The 14,082-nt window shown below is 42.4% G+C and overlaps 1 protein-coding gene and 1 non-coding gene across 3 annotated transcripts; both read right to left on the reverse strand.

Annotated features, from left to right (window-relative positions):
- Positions 1–1,215: 1,215 nt before the first annotated feature.
- stk25b (serine/threonine kinase 25b) lies at positions 1,216–13,321 on the reverse strand. Of its 2 annotated transcripts, XM_029726207.1 has the most exons (12): positions 12,925–13,321; positions 7,313–7,543; positions 7,068–7,124; positions 6,670–6,778; positions 3,566–3,723; positions 3,010–3,195; positions 2,485–2,630; positions 2,180–2,285; positions 2,020–2,091; positions 1,761–1,897; positions 1,642–1,656; positions 1,216–1,539 (listed from the first exon to the last, which is right to left on the reverse strand). In XM_029726207.1, exons 1-12 carry the CDS (start codon positions 12,952–12,954, stop codon positions 1,500–1,502), a joined length of 1,287 nt encoding a protein of 428 aa, XP_029582067.1. In that variant the 5' UTR covers positions 12,955–13,321; the 3' UTR covers positions 1,216–1,499. The 2 variants fall into 2 exon arrangements, with proteins under 2 accessions (XP_029582067.1, XP_029582068.1); XM_029726208.1 differs by lacking the exon at positions 1,642–1,656 and having other exon boundaries at positions 12,925–13,320.
- Positions 13,322–13,724: 403 nt separating this feature from the next.
- Positions 13,725–13,797, reverse strand: trnav-aac (transfer RNA valine (anticodon AAC)). The gene has a single exon. It is a non-coding gene; the product is annotated as a tRNA-Val (tRNA).
- Between the last annotated feature and the right edge of the window lie 285 nt (positions 13,798–14,082).

A 14,082-nucleotide genomic window follows, 5' to 3' on the forward strand; every position in this document is an offset into this window, starting at 1 on the left:
TGCCAAAACAATACTAAGCGCAGAAAAGTTTTTCTAAAAAAAGAATCCTTTCTCCCTTGATTGAGGTAATCACTGATCTGAACGTGAAGGCAACAGATGACTGGAAGTGAAGGCAATATTTCATAGCACGTTCACCCATCAAATCTTTGTATATCAGTGGTTGATTTGACGTAGAAAGTAAAGGAAGCATTTGAAATGAATTGGAACTAGGCCCACACTATTCCCCCCCCTTGTCTCCATGCTACAGCTACATGATTGAGAACGTGGTGCTGTTGATCAGCAGTGTCCTGAAGCAGAGGGATGTGGCAGAGCTGCTGCCAAGGTGCCTCCCACTGGGAATGTTTGACCAGATTGGCATCGCCTGCACCCCAACGGAGTTCTACTATGCCATCCTGGTGGACACGTGTGGGTCATCACTAGACTACAATCGGCATCTTCTGTAGGCATCAGCAGGCATTTGTCTGTCATTTGATGAGAGTGACATATCTGATTGAATATCTATAATATGACATTTTACAGAATATTAATGGAAATATCTAGGGCAAGCAGTATTTATTTTAATTCTTCAAACATTTTGCCAAACGAGCTACTTTGATTATGGTCCTTTCACATCAGAGAATGTTCAGTTCAAAAATCTGTGATTAATACTGTAACCCAGTGGATGTGTTTGTACAACCTAGTCAGAGAGGGGGTTGGAAAAAAGGTTAAGCATAAACTCAAACGACTAACACTAGCCTAGCTCTCATAGTGAAACGCTTGTAAAATGGTGATCGCTCTCAAGGAGTCTTCATACCTATGACCACCCGGCAACAGCGGGCCTGGCTAAGACTAAGGTCACCCGAGGCCCTGCCGTTCACTGCCAGTGTGAGGAATGCTAGGGAGCTTAAAATGACCCGGACAGGTGGAAACATTGGAACTTGCCACCGATCAAACTGGGATGGTGGTTTTTATATTGAACAAAATGTTCAGAGAATTTGCTTCAGATCCAGATTGAATATATATATCAAACACTTGCAATACTTGTGTGCTTGATTTGTGTCAAGCACAATGGAATAGTGCCAAAGGTGCAAACTCCATATGCCAGGCAAGCTAAACCAGCACACCTGAATTATTTAAAATATGTATTTGACTCGGGTGTTATTTGTTGAAATACATTGAATAGAAAACCTGCAACACCCATGCATGTGATGCAACAGACAAGCTCACAAACCCATAGACGTTTCCATAGACTTTATTTTAGGATTGTTTCTCTCTCGATCTAACAGGTATACACAGCACTCTTAATGTCATGGCTTTTTTGTTGTTGTCTTAAATACTCTCCATTCTATAAAGAAAAACTGTAAAAATATTGAATCATAACTAATTAAAAGTTCTCTGGGAGATTGGTCAGGTGGTCTAGGGGGCAGAGGGGTTTTCGTGGTCCATGGGGGGGATGTTGGACGGTCTGAGGGGGAATAGAAGTAGACGGAAGGGGATTTGGAGTAGCAGCCAGCAGGGGTTCACCGCGAGGAGGGGGTGGTGTTACCATTGAGAGAGAACCTGATGAATAGAAGAGGGTAGATTTAAATGAGTGACTAGGTGACACTGAAGTGATAAGACTCCAATGAATTGCACTCATTTGTCCTTATAGTCATACCTCACCTTTTATTCTTTGTCCTTTCAGATCAGTGGGGTTAGTCACAAAGGACAAGAGATGAGAAAAGGATGTCACTGAAGTGTATTGGAATTGTGTGTGTGGGTGTGCTTGAAGCCAGACTCACCTGCAGACTCTCTCCATCATGTGTGTCACGAGACGGTCAGAGATGCCGGGACAGGACTCCTCAGCCAGGTTAAAGGCATTCTCCAGCTCTTCGATGGCCCCCACGCCACCTCCAGCAGCCCTCCGCTTCTCCTTTAACTGGACAGGACAAACACAGAGATTAGTTCGATTTCAGCATAGATATAAAGTTAATAGAAAAGGAAAATTGTATTGTCCACACAATGTGGACATTCTAATAAGTAACTTCTGTAACTTGTTACCTCTTTGAAAATGGGAGTGACCAATGCCGACAGACACTGTGACTTGGGTTGGCGTTTCACCGAATCTGCAGACTAAAAAAAAAGACAAAAATAAATTCACACAGTGTCCCAGCCCAAACCGTTTGTTTGTGTGTTTAAATGTGCACCAACATGGTCTCACCTCTGTATCGGAGTGTGTGTATCCCTTCTGTAGTTTGTTCATGGAGCTGGGTCGGACTGTGGGGAAGGTCCACACGGGACTCTGGTTGTCGTCACCATCAGCATCCCTGTAAGAAGAAGAGACAGTAGGTCTGTTTGAGATGTTTAATTCAGTACCACGTAAAATAGAGAACTGCATGTTCTATATCTACAGCCAGTCAGAAATATTCAATATGTTGGTTAGGTTGTCTGTGTGTGTTTCAAAACTGCTTCATCCATTGTGCACTGTATATGTCTGCGCTTGTGTGTGTGTGTTAAGGGCCTCACATATCTGAGTCGTCTGAGCTGGACTCCTCCCCGTGGCCCTCGGACCTCCAGCGACGGTAGCGGTCGATGAGTTCCGACAGGTAGGCCGTCTTCTTGGTGTAGCGTGTAATGAACTTGTGCTTCACCAGCTCCTTGGCTGTTGGCCTCTATGGAGGGAAAGAGCGTAGTACAAAGACACGCATTCATTCCCATACTAAATATGGCTGCTTTGAGCGCTGTATAAATGATGTTGGTCTTATGATAAACTTCTAAATATAGGTGCCCCAGCAACAAAATAGAGGTATTGTAAGTTTATTTCTATGAATAAAACAAACAAATGCTTATAACAGCGTAAGTACACGTGTTCTCTTTTATGGAAGGCTGCCTACAAAGTCATGCTCTTGATTGTCTACTGGTCGTCTACTGCTAGTCCCCTCAAACAAGTAGACTTCTCAGGGCCAGTTTCCCAGAACCCAGATTAAGCCTAGCACTCAACAGAAAATCATTGTCAATGGAGTACTTCTACGGAGAAAGTAATTGACTCACAAAGCGCGGGTCTTTATTGAGGCAGGCCTCCACAAACTCTTTGAAGGGCTTGCTGTAGGATCCCTCCAGGGTGGGAGGGGTGTTCTTAGGAATGAGGAAGAGGACCCTCATGGGGTGCAGGTCTGAGTTGGGGGGCTCCCCTTTGGCCAGCTCAATGGCCGTGATGCCCAGGGACCAGATATCCGCCTGGGAGGAAGCCAGACAAGTGTAAGACATCCAAGTATACACAGATAAAAACATATGTGCTCACACACAGACACACTTAATATTTATGTGTACAGAATTCATAAGGGATGTGCTGAACATGTATAAAGAGCCTGACATCAAAAACAATTAAACAGCAGCAGGATTCATGTAAATTCCACGTCAATTAAGGAAGTGAAACGATCTTCCAATTCAAAAATAGAAAAATGTTAATTGACAATAAGAGGCTCTTCTCAGATTGGAGTTTCATTGAATATCCTGAACTAACGTAAATAAACCCTGCTGACACTCTGACAACCCTACAGACTAGGACATATTTGAGCCAACTGCCAACTCCGTGGGGGCTACTGACCTTAAAGTCGTACGCCGACTGTTTGATGACCTCGGGCGCCATCCAGAAGGGAGTGCCCACGAATGTGTTCCTCTTGATCTGGGTGTCGGTCAGCTGGCCCGCCACGCCAAAATCTGCCAGCTTCACGTCGCCTTGCTCTGACAGCAGCACATTGGCAGCTGCCACAGAGAGAGGGAGAAGGGGAGGGAGACAGCAAGGTTGGTGGTCAATATATTAGAATAATAATAAATGCCACTTAGAAGATGCTTTTATCCAAAGTGACTTACAGTGAGAACTTAGATTTAATAGATATCATCACAACACTTACATCATTCAAAAAGAAGATGGCAATTAATGTTCTCTATGTCGATCTATTGGCCTACAGCTATTGCTTTGTAGAAATCTGTTTTTATGGATGATTCTCCTGCAAAATCTCCAGCCCCTGATGAATCAGAACATCTACTGTTTTAACACTGTAACGACATGTAATAACAAGATTGAACAATATACATGTTGTTTATCGGTAACGTTAGATCACAGCACTACCCTGTTATCTAAAGAGCACCATTAATTAACAGTTAGCCAGTCGTTTCAGCAGCCCAACAACCTTTATTTTTCATTAGTAGTACCTATATCAGCCAATCACAGTTCGTCATTCCCGGTGAACTGAGCCCGGCCATCTTCCCGAGTGAGATCGAGGTCAGAAGCTCCTTGGACTGTTCAACTTTATTGAATTTGACCTGTGTTTAGTGCATGCATCTAATTGTAAGTACTGTGACATGTCATTGCTTGCTAAGGCAGTTTAGTTATTTACCATGTTTATGGTACCATGTTTTCCTTTTCCATGTGCTTCATGCAATTGCTAGCTAGCTAAGCCAAGATGTTAGCCAGTCATCTTAACGTTAGCTTGCTAGTCTTGGTATAGCACATAAGTAACGCCATATCGTTTTAGGCATATTCTTTTACTCATGTTGTCAGGTTAAAGTTATAGCCGTGTTTGTGGACATTTGGAGTATTTTATGTAGCCTCATGTAATTATAAAATGTTGCTACAATATGTAGGTACTGTATGTAGCTAAATGTTGCATATAGCCTAAAAGCCTGTCCCTTTCCACATGAAGCAGTTGGCCACTATTCCACGTTGGTTCTGGTCTCATGCAAGACCTTAGATACATTCCAGTCACGTTTACTTACCAGTAAATAGGTCTTTATTCTCTAAGTTTATTTGGCATTGCCCCTTGCATTATACCATGGCACCTTGTCATAATATATTCTGTATACCCCCACAGTCTACTCTATGGTATGTCATGTAAGCCAATACTAATGGTTATTTCTATTCCTTCATCAGTGGTGGCTGGTGGCACTTTAAATGGGGAGGATGGACTCATAGTAATGGCTGGAACAGAATAAATGGAATGGTCTCAAACACATCAAAGACCTGGTTTCCATGTGTTTGATACCATTCCATGAAGTCCATTCCATTCATTATTATGAGCCGTCCTCCCCTCAACAGCCTCCAATAGCTTCAATAGAACCACTTTTACACACACTTACACAGTAGGCAGTCAAAACAAGGAGTGTGGTGTGGTTAAACCCAGTATCTGTAATAAACCTGTTCTGAAGATATCTTGGACTGGACAGATCTGTGTCGGCTGAACCGTATATCCAATGGCACCTATGGCTTTCTACTAAGGCCCCGTTCCACATGGTCTTCCCAGATCAGTCTTTAGGGTTAGGGTTAACTATTAAAGACATGCTCCGGTACTTTGACATTTTTTGTTTGGCTGGATGTGCCAACGTGTAGATCATACCTGCATAATATACACTACATAACCAAAAATATGTGGACACCTGTTTGTCAAACTTCTCATTCCAAAATCTAGGGCATTAACATCCGCTAAACCAAGATTAGTTCGTCAGACTGCCAGATAGTGAAGTGTAACTCATCACTCCAGAGTACGCATTTCCAAAATTGGACTGACTGACTTGTTGGAAAGGTGGCATCCTATGACTGTGCCACTTTGAAAGTCATGGAGCTCTTCAGTACGGGCCATTCTAATGCCAATGTTTGTCTATGGAGATTGCATTGCTGTGTGCTCGATTTTATACACCGGTCAGCAACAGATGTGGCTGAAATAGCCAAATCCACTAATTTGAAGGGGTGTCCGCATACCATGTAGTGTATGAGGAGAGTTACTGTCTTACCTCGATTAGCCACAAAATCCCAAGTTTAAAAGCGACAGTTTTCTGGAAGCTGTGCTGTGCCATTTTCCCCACATTCACCCCCACGTGGGCCAGCCCCCTAGCAGTTTGAGTTTCAGCCAATGAGATTCAGCCCCTTGTCATTTGAGTGACAGCTAGCACAATGCAAACACAGTAGAGAGAGCAATGACGTGCTGTACACATTTGTGACGTAGTATGCAATTTTCGGGGACCACTTTTGGCTCGTGGGCGCTACTTTCAGAACTACTGGCTAAAAAGTATGCAAAAGTACCGGAGAATATCTTTAACAAAACTAAAATGGGAGATTGGAATAAGGATTATTATTATTGGCAGGCCCATTTCTTGTGCACTTTACATAAACTCAACTGCAGGACTGAATATTTATCACTCTTAGAACCTAATGAAGTCTTTGTGCTTTCGGAGTAGCAGGTTTATGAGTATCACATGCAGAATATTGCTTAGCCTATTACCATTTCATTGTTGCTGGTTATTTGAAGAAATGTCCAAAACTGTTCTACTTATTGTATATACTGTATAGGCCTACTGTATGTATGTGTGTTTATTTTCAGTCATCGGCCCCTATCTATTTTATCAAAACATGTTTCCACACGGTTTTGAACCGGGGACCTGGACCGAGCAGAGACTGTGCGTCAAGTAGATGAAACACATGTGCAGACACTGAGACCTTTAGTTTGGGGAATGAAAAGTTGGTTCCGCAGCCACAGCAGCTGCTGTTTACTTTTTGAAAATATGTGTTAGGCGAACGTGATAACCACTACACTATGTAAACTGCCAGGAGAGTGCAGGCTCAGGGTATCATTTTGATGGGTGGGGGATTCTGTTAGGGGGTGCTGTCCTGTTGCATAGACAGATTGATAGAGGACCAAAGGGAGCAGCCTGCACCTTTGATATCTCTGTGGATCTTCCTCTCAGAGTGCAGGTACTCCAGTCCCTTCAGTATTTCCCTCAGTATGGTGGCGATGTACGTCTCTTCTAGAGGCCCAGGACGTAGCTGAAGAGAGAGAAATAGTAGGAAGGGACGGAGATAATGGAAGAGAAAGAAAGAAAACGGGGGAGGGAGAAAGGGAGTTTCTTGCTGAGAGCCTATTTAGATTTCTGCTAAATACGTGTGCTGTGTACATCCTCCAACTCATTTTCCAACTCATACCTTTGTATTGTAAGTCAGAATTTATTAATCAGACATCTAAGTCAGCATTTATTTATCAAAAAATTGGCATTGATTCAATTAAATACAATTGTACTTATCCCCTCAGGGGCAATTAGGAAAGGCATTGTCTTACCAGGTCCAGAGCTGATCCCCCACCTAAATACTCCATGATGATCCACAGCTTAGTGCCCTGGAGAAACAGAGACCGAGATGTTTTCAATGCGAAGGCCTGCTGTGAGATTTGACCTGAACATCGGCAGAAGTCTCAGAGTGTGTGAGTTTGTGTGCGTGTGTGTATATATTTGTGTATGAGTGATATGTATGTCTGTGTGTGTGTGTTTCTTTCAGTCTCTGTCTATCTATGCGTTTTAGCTTTACCTTCAGGTAGGAGCCATAGTACTTGGTGACAAAGGGGCTGTCACACTGACTCAGTACAGTGATCTCCTGCTGTATGTCTTCGATCTCGTCCTCGGCTTCCTCCAGGTCAATGATCTTGATGGCCACCACCTCTTTGGTGCGGTTGTTGATGCCCTTGTAGACCTCTCCAAAGGAGCCCTTCCCAATACGCTCCTGCTTGGTGAAGTATTCCTCAGGGTCCAGCCTGGAATTCTGCTCCACAAGAAAGCAGTGACATCATAGAAGGACCTAGTAAGCTTTTTTTATTATTATTTTATGGGGCAGATCAGCTTTAATATTGCAGATAGATTGTAGCTTCCATCAATGTAATTGTCTGCATCACTTCCAGTCCCCCATATACTTGTATGCAAATATATATAAACTTAGCAAAAAAAGAAACGTCCCTTTTTCAGGACCCTGTCTTTCAAAGATAATTCATACAAATCCAAATAACTTCACAGATCTTCATTGTAAAGGGTTTAAACACTGTTTCCCATGCTTGTTCAATGAACCATAAACAGTTAATGAACATGCACCTGTGGAACGGTCGTTAAGACACTAACAGCTTACAGACAGTAGGAAAGTAAGGTCACAGTTATGAAAATGTAGGACACTAAAGAGGCCTTTCTACTGACTCTGAAAAAGACCAGAAGAAAGATACCCAGGGTCCCTGCTCATCTGCGTGAACGTGCCTTAGGCATGCTGCAAGGAGGCATGAGAACTGCAGATGTGGCCAGGGCAATAAATTGCAATGTCTGTACTGTAAGACGCCTAAGACAGCACTACAGGGAGACAGGACGGACAGCTGATCGTCCTCGCAGTGGCAGACCACGTGTAACAACACCTGCACAGGATTGGTACATCCGGACATCACACCTGCGGGACAGGTACAGGATGGCAACAACAACTGCCCGAGTTACACCAGGAACGCACAATCCCTCCATCAGTGCTCTGACTGTCCGCAATAGGCTGAGAGAGGCTGGACTGAGGGCTTGTAGGCCTGTTGTAAGGCAGGTCCTCACCAGACATCACCGGCAACAACGTCTTCTATGGGCACAAACCCACCATCGCTGGACCAGACAGGACTGGCAAAAAGTTCTCTTCACTGACGAGTCACAGTTTTGTCTCACCAGGGGTGATGGTCGTTTTCGCGTTTATCGCCGAAGGAATGAGTGTTACACTGAGGCCTGTACTCTGGAGCGGGATCGATTTGGAGGTGGAGGGTCTGTCATGGTCTGGGGCGGTGTGTCACAGCATCATCGGACTGAGCTTGTCGTCATTGCAGGCAATCTCAACGCTGTGCGTTACAGGGAAGACATCCTCCTCCCTCATGTGGTACCCTTCCTGCAGGCTCATCCTGACGTGAGCCTCCAGCATGACAATGCCACCAGCCATACTGCTCGTTCTGTGCGTGATTTCCTGCAAGACAGGAATGTCAGTGTTCTGCCATGGCCAGCGAAGAGCCCGGATCTCAAACCCATTGAGCACGTATGGGACCTGTTGGATTGGAGGGTGAGGGCTAGGGCCATTCCCCCCAGAAATGTCCGGAAACTTGCAGGTGCCTTGGTGGAAGAGTGGGGTAACATCTCACAGCAAAAACTGGCAAATCTGGTGCAGTCCACGAGGAGGATATGCACTGCAGTACTTAATGCAGCTGGTGGCCACACCAGATACTGACTGGTACTTTTGATTTTGACCCCCCCTTTGTTCAGGGACACATTATTACATTTCTGTTAGTCACATGTCTGTGGAACTTGTTCAGTTTATGTCTCAGTTGTTGAATCTTGTTATGTTCATACAAATATTTACACATGTTAAGTTTGTTAAAAATAAACACAGTTGACAGTGAGAGGACGCTTCTTTTTTTGCTGAGTTTACACACACACACACACACACACACAGTACCAGTCAAAAGTTTGGACAAATGGTGGCTACTTTGAAGAATCAAAAATATCAAATATATTTACATTTGTTTAAGACTTTTTTGGTTACTACATGATTCCATATGTGTTATTTCATAGTTAATGTCTTCACTATTATTCTACAATGTAAAAAATTGTAAAATAAAGAAAAACCCTGGAATGAGTTGTATATACAATACCAGTCAATATATTTTCCTTTATTAAGTTCTAACGCTACCACCCCTCCCCTAATTGGAGTAAACTAGTGGCTTCTACTTCCAGCTTTATACGTACCATATACATTTTACGGGCACAATCTATTTTACAGTAGTTATAGTTTGTTGGTTTTTACTCCTGTCCTTCCTCTAACCTCAACGTCTCCCATCTATTTCTTTCACCAAAGTTCTGAACCTATATACGTTTTACAGACACAGTATGTTTTACATTAGTTATCTTGTTGTTATTAGTTGTTATTATTCACAACCTTCAGCTCCATTCAACCCCTCCCATCTATCTCTTAACACCATCCATATTGGATTTCTATTTGCCATATATTTTTCAACTGTGGTGTGATGTTTCACAAAAGTTCTGAACCTTTCTATTTTCATAATTTCTACAGATTGTAAATAAATACAAATGTTGCTAAAAGTATTATTATATTATTGATCGATTTAATATGACTTTTCAAATCACCCAGTAGTACTATCTGCAGAGTTATCTGCAGGTAAATGTTGCAATTCTTCAGCCATTCCTGGACCTGCAACCAAAAACAAGCTACATATGGACAGTACCAAAACATATGATCTAATGACTCTGTCTCTTTGCAGCAAAATCTGCAGAGCTGGGAAGGTTGTATCCCCCATATAATTTTTTGTTCATTTATTTTATTTTTATTTAACCTTTATTTAACTAGGCAAGTCGGCTAAGAACAAATTCTTATTTACAATTACGGCCAAAGCTGGACAACGCTGGGCCAATTGTGCGCCGCCCTATGGGACTATGGGACTCCCAATCACGGCCAGATGTGATACAGCCTATATAACATTCTATTGGTTGCAAGAATTTTGTATAATAATTTAAATTGAAAAATTCTAAGTTTTGAATCCGGCATCGTTTTGCGTATCAGTTCATAAACCATGTGCCATGGAATCGGTACGTCAAAAATCTCTTCCCAACTATTTTGCAATCTATATGGCACAGCTGTCAATGTTTTGGTCCTTAAATTAAACTGGTATACTTTTATCACAATTTTCTTTAAACAATTATGGTCTTCAATGCAGGGCCGACAGACAAGTTCCCTACTTTTTTCCCCCTTCCACTTTCCTCTTCCATTTTTACAGTAATGCTGCAATTAGTTGGTTGTAATTTTGGGTAGAGCAGACATTTCCATATATGTTTGTTAGCTTCATGTGTGACAACTCCACCAGTCCTATTTACAGGGTTCAATTCTCGGGCCGACTCTCTTCTCTGTATACATCAATGATGTTGCTCTTGCTGTTGGTGATTCTCTGATCCACCTCTACGCAGACGACACCATTCTGTATACTTCTGGCCCCTCTTTGGACACTGTGTTAACTAACCTCCAGACGAGCTGCAATGCCATACAACTCTCCTTCCGTGGCCTCCAACTGCTCTTAAACGCAAGTAAAACTAAATGCATGCTATTCAATTGATCACTGCCCGCACCTGCTCGCCCGTCCAGCATCACTACTCTGGACGGCTCTGACTTAGAATACGTGGACAACTACAAATACCTGGGTGTAAAGTTAGACTGTAAACTCTCCTTCCAGACTCACATTATTAAGCATCTCCAATCCAAAATTAAATCTAGAATCGGCTTCCTATATCGCAACAAAGCATTCTTCACTCATGCTGCCAAACATACCCTCGTAAAACTGACCATCCTACCGATCCTCGACTTCGGTGATGTCATCTATAAAATAGCTTCCAACACTCTACTCAACAAACTGGATGCAGTCTATCACAGTGCCATTCGTTTTGTCACTAAAGTCCCATACACTACCCACCATTGCGACCTGTACGCTCTCGTTGGTTGGCCCTCGCTTCATACTCGTCGCCAAACCCACTGGCTACAGGTCATCTACAAGTCTCTGCTAGGTAAAGCCCCGCCTTATCTCAGCTCACTGGTCACCATAGCAGCACCCACTCGTAGCACACGCTCCAGCAGGTATATCTCACTGGTCACCCCCAAAGCCAATTCCTCCTTTGGTCGTCTTTCCTTCCAGTTCTCTGCTGCCAATGACTGGAACGAACTGCAAAAATCTCTGAAGCTGGAGACTCATATCTCCCTCACTAGCTTTAAGCACCAGCTGTCAGAGCAGCTCACAGATCACTGCACCTGTACATACCCCATCTGTAAACAGCCCATCTAGCTACCTACCTCATCCCCATACTGTATTTATTTATTTATTTATCTTGCTCCTTTGCACCCCAGTATCTCTACTTGCGCATTCATCTTCTGCATGTCTACCATTCCGGTGTTTAATTGCTATATTGTAATTACTTCACCAGCATGGCCTATTTATTGCCTTGACTTACCTCATTTGCACTCACAGTAAATAGACTTTTTGTTTTCTTTTATTCTGTTGTTGTTGTTTCTTATTAACTGTATGTTTTGTTTATTCCATGTGTAACTCTGTGTTGTTGTATGTGTCGAATTGCTATGCTTTATCTTGGCCAGGTCGCAGTTGTAAATGAGAACTTGTTCTCAACTAGCCTAAGTGGTTAAATAAATAATAAATACAATTTATGATATAATTTACAAAGATACTTTTTTTATTCCCCAAACGTTTTGTTTATTTATTAGTATATTTGAGTTTAATCACAATGTTTGTTGTATTATTTGTTCCATTTTTTTTCTGATGGATTAAATAGAAATTGAAAAAGAAAGTGATATTTGGGAGATGATTTCCATTTCAATAACTGAAAGAGCGAGGTTGTAATCTGAATAAAAAGGAAAAGGCCATTCTTTATCATGGAGTGAAACGTTCTTATGAATTTGCTAGAGAACCAGTTTGGATTTAAGTATAACTTTTGTATAACTGAAGCCTTTAGTGAGAGTTCTAATTAATGATTTAATCATTTCTGCTCTCTGAATTCATATTCATTATATAAATAGGCCCTTTTAATTTTGTCTGGTTGCCATTCCAAATAAAATGGAATATTCCCAATACGCTCCTGCTTGGTGAGGTATTCCTCAGGGTCCAGCCTGGAATTCTGCTCCACAGGAAAGCAGTGACAACACAGGATTTAGTAACAGGCACAAATACAGGCTTTATTAGCTCGCAAACTGGATCTGTCAAGACATTTGGCCATTCTGGTTTTGGATAAACTATTTGAAAGAGGTTATTACAGTTCAGAAAGGTAATTTGATCATATGTTGTGCAAATAGGCTACAATATAAATCGTGAAAATATGCTACAATGTTATTAGTTAGCTGGTTTACTTGATGGGGATTAGGAGGATGTGTGTTGTTGACAGAGACAAGATTAAACATTGGAGGCTGAATGAATTTCGGATGGGTGTGTACATCTCCGCTATCTTCGAAATCTCCAGTCGCCTGTGTCAGTGTGTAATGGTTTAGCTAGGCGCCCCCACCCACCTAAACCCGCCCATCATCGGGGTTCGCCTTGGCTAAACGGGGTGACAGTCCCTACAGATTAGGCTACCTACCTGGTTCTGCATGTCGCGTAGGTGCGCCATCCGGTCGGCAGGTTTGACAGGAAAAGGGCAGCCGCAGCCCTTTCTGCCTGAAAGACGGAGTTGTCAAAATTCCTCTTATCTTATTTTCCCTCCTCTCGAACCCCTTCCGTTAGCAGGTTGGCTAACCAAATAGCTAAACAACCAAGCTATCGTGCTGTCACTCCGCAGTGTTTTCGGCCTCAAATCCCCCGACGGCGGGCTTTACAGCCCGGCCAAGATGCAAGCTATGTATCGTGTAACTCCATGTATAAGAGTGACATTGAACAGGAACAAAAATGTTTCCGTATATTAATATTTAATTCATATCAAAGAACACTCAGCCTGTTCTTTATTTGTTGCTTGAGGAGGACAAAATAATGGGTTGAACAGCGCATGTGCGTCTTTCAAGGAGTGCAGGGTTGTGGGAGTTGTATTTCCACGCGCAGTCGCGTCAGACACAAAGTACATTTTATCCACAGTTCATCGTATCATACACATACACTGTTGCCATTTATCTCCAATTGTAGCAAGTTGTTACATAAACAACTATATCATGCAACGCAGTAAATATGTAACTCCAAGGGGGTTTTGTTTCAAACTGAATAATTATATATCCCAAAGGGGAATGATTATTAAATGGCTTTTACGTAATGTGATTGAAGAAATGTCCAAGTCCCCCCTTCTATTTAGTCAATTTATTTGTTGATTTTAGGGTACTGCCTTAGGGTACTGTTATTTATTTGTTGACTTTATTTATTTGACTTAGGGTACTGTCAAATTTTGGAAAATAGTGTTTCCGCCCGGTCTCGAACCGGGGACCTTTCGCGTGTTAGGCGAACGTGATAACCACTACACTACGGAAACTAGATACGAAATGCACTCCACATCTGAAGTTAAGTCGAGAATTTATCCAAATTATAAAATGACTGGTTTCTTTACCCTGTAGTGTTGGCAGTTTATGGACAAGGTATGACAGCAATCCATGCTTTGTTTCCCTGACACTGGGAAATGCAAAAGTTTTAGCATTTGTGGCACAAATCTAATGAAAGTCAATAGTAGCTATTTTACCATTTCCCGCTCTTTATGTCGAAATGATCTGTTAGTGACAGCATTGAGCTACACAATCAATTTGAGTTTCTTTAGGTTGAT

Source organism: Salmo trutta, chromosome 31 (genome assembly GCF_901001165.1).
Source record: "Salmo trutta chromosome 31, fSalTru1.1, whole genome shotgun sequence".
Classification (NCBI taxonomy): domain Eukaryota; kingdom Metazoa; phylum Chordata; class Actinopteri; order Salmoniformes; family Salmonidae; genus Salmo; species Salmo trutta.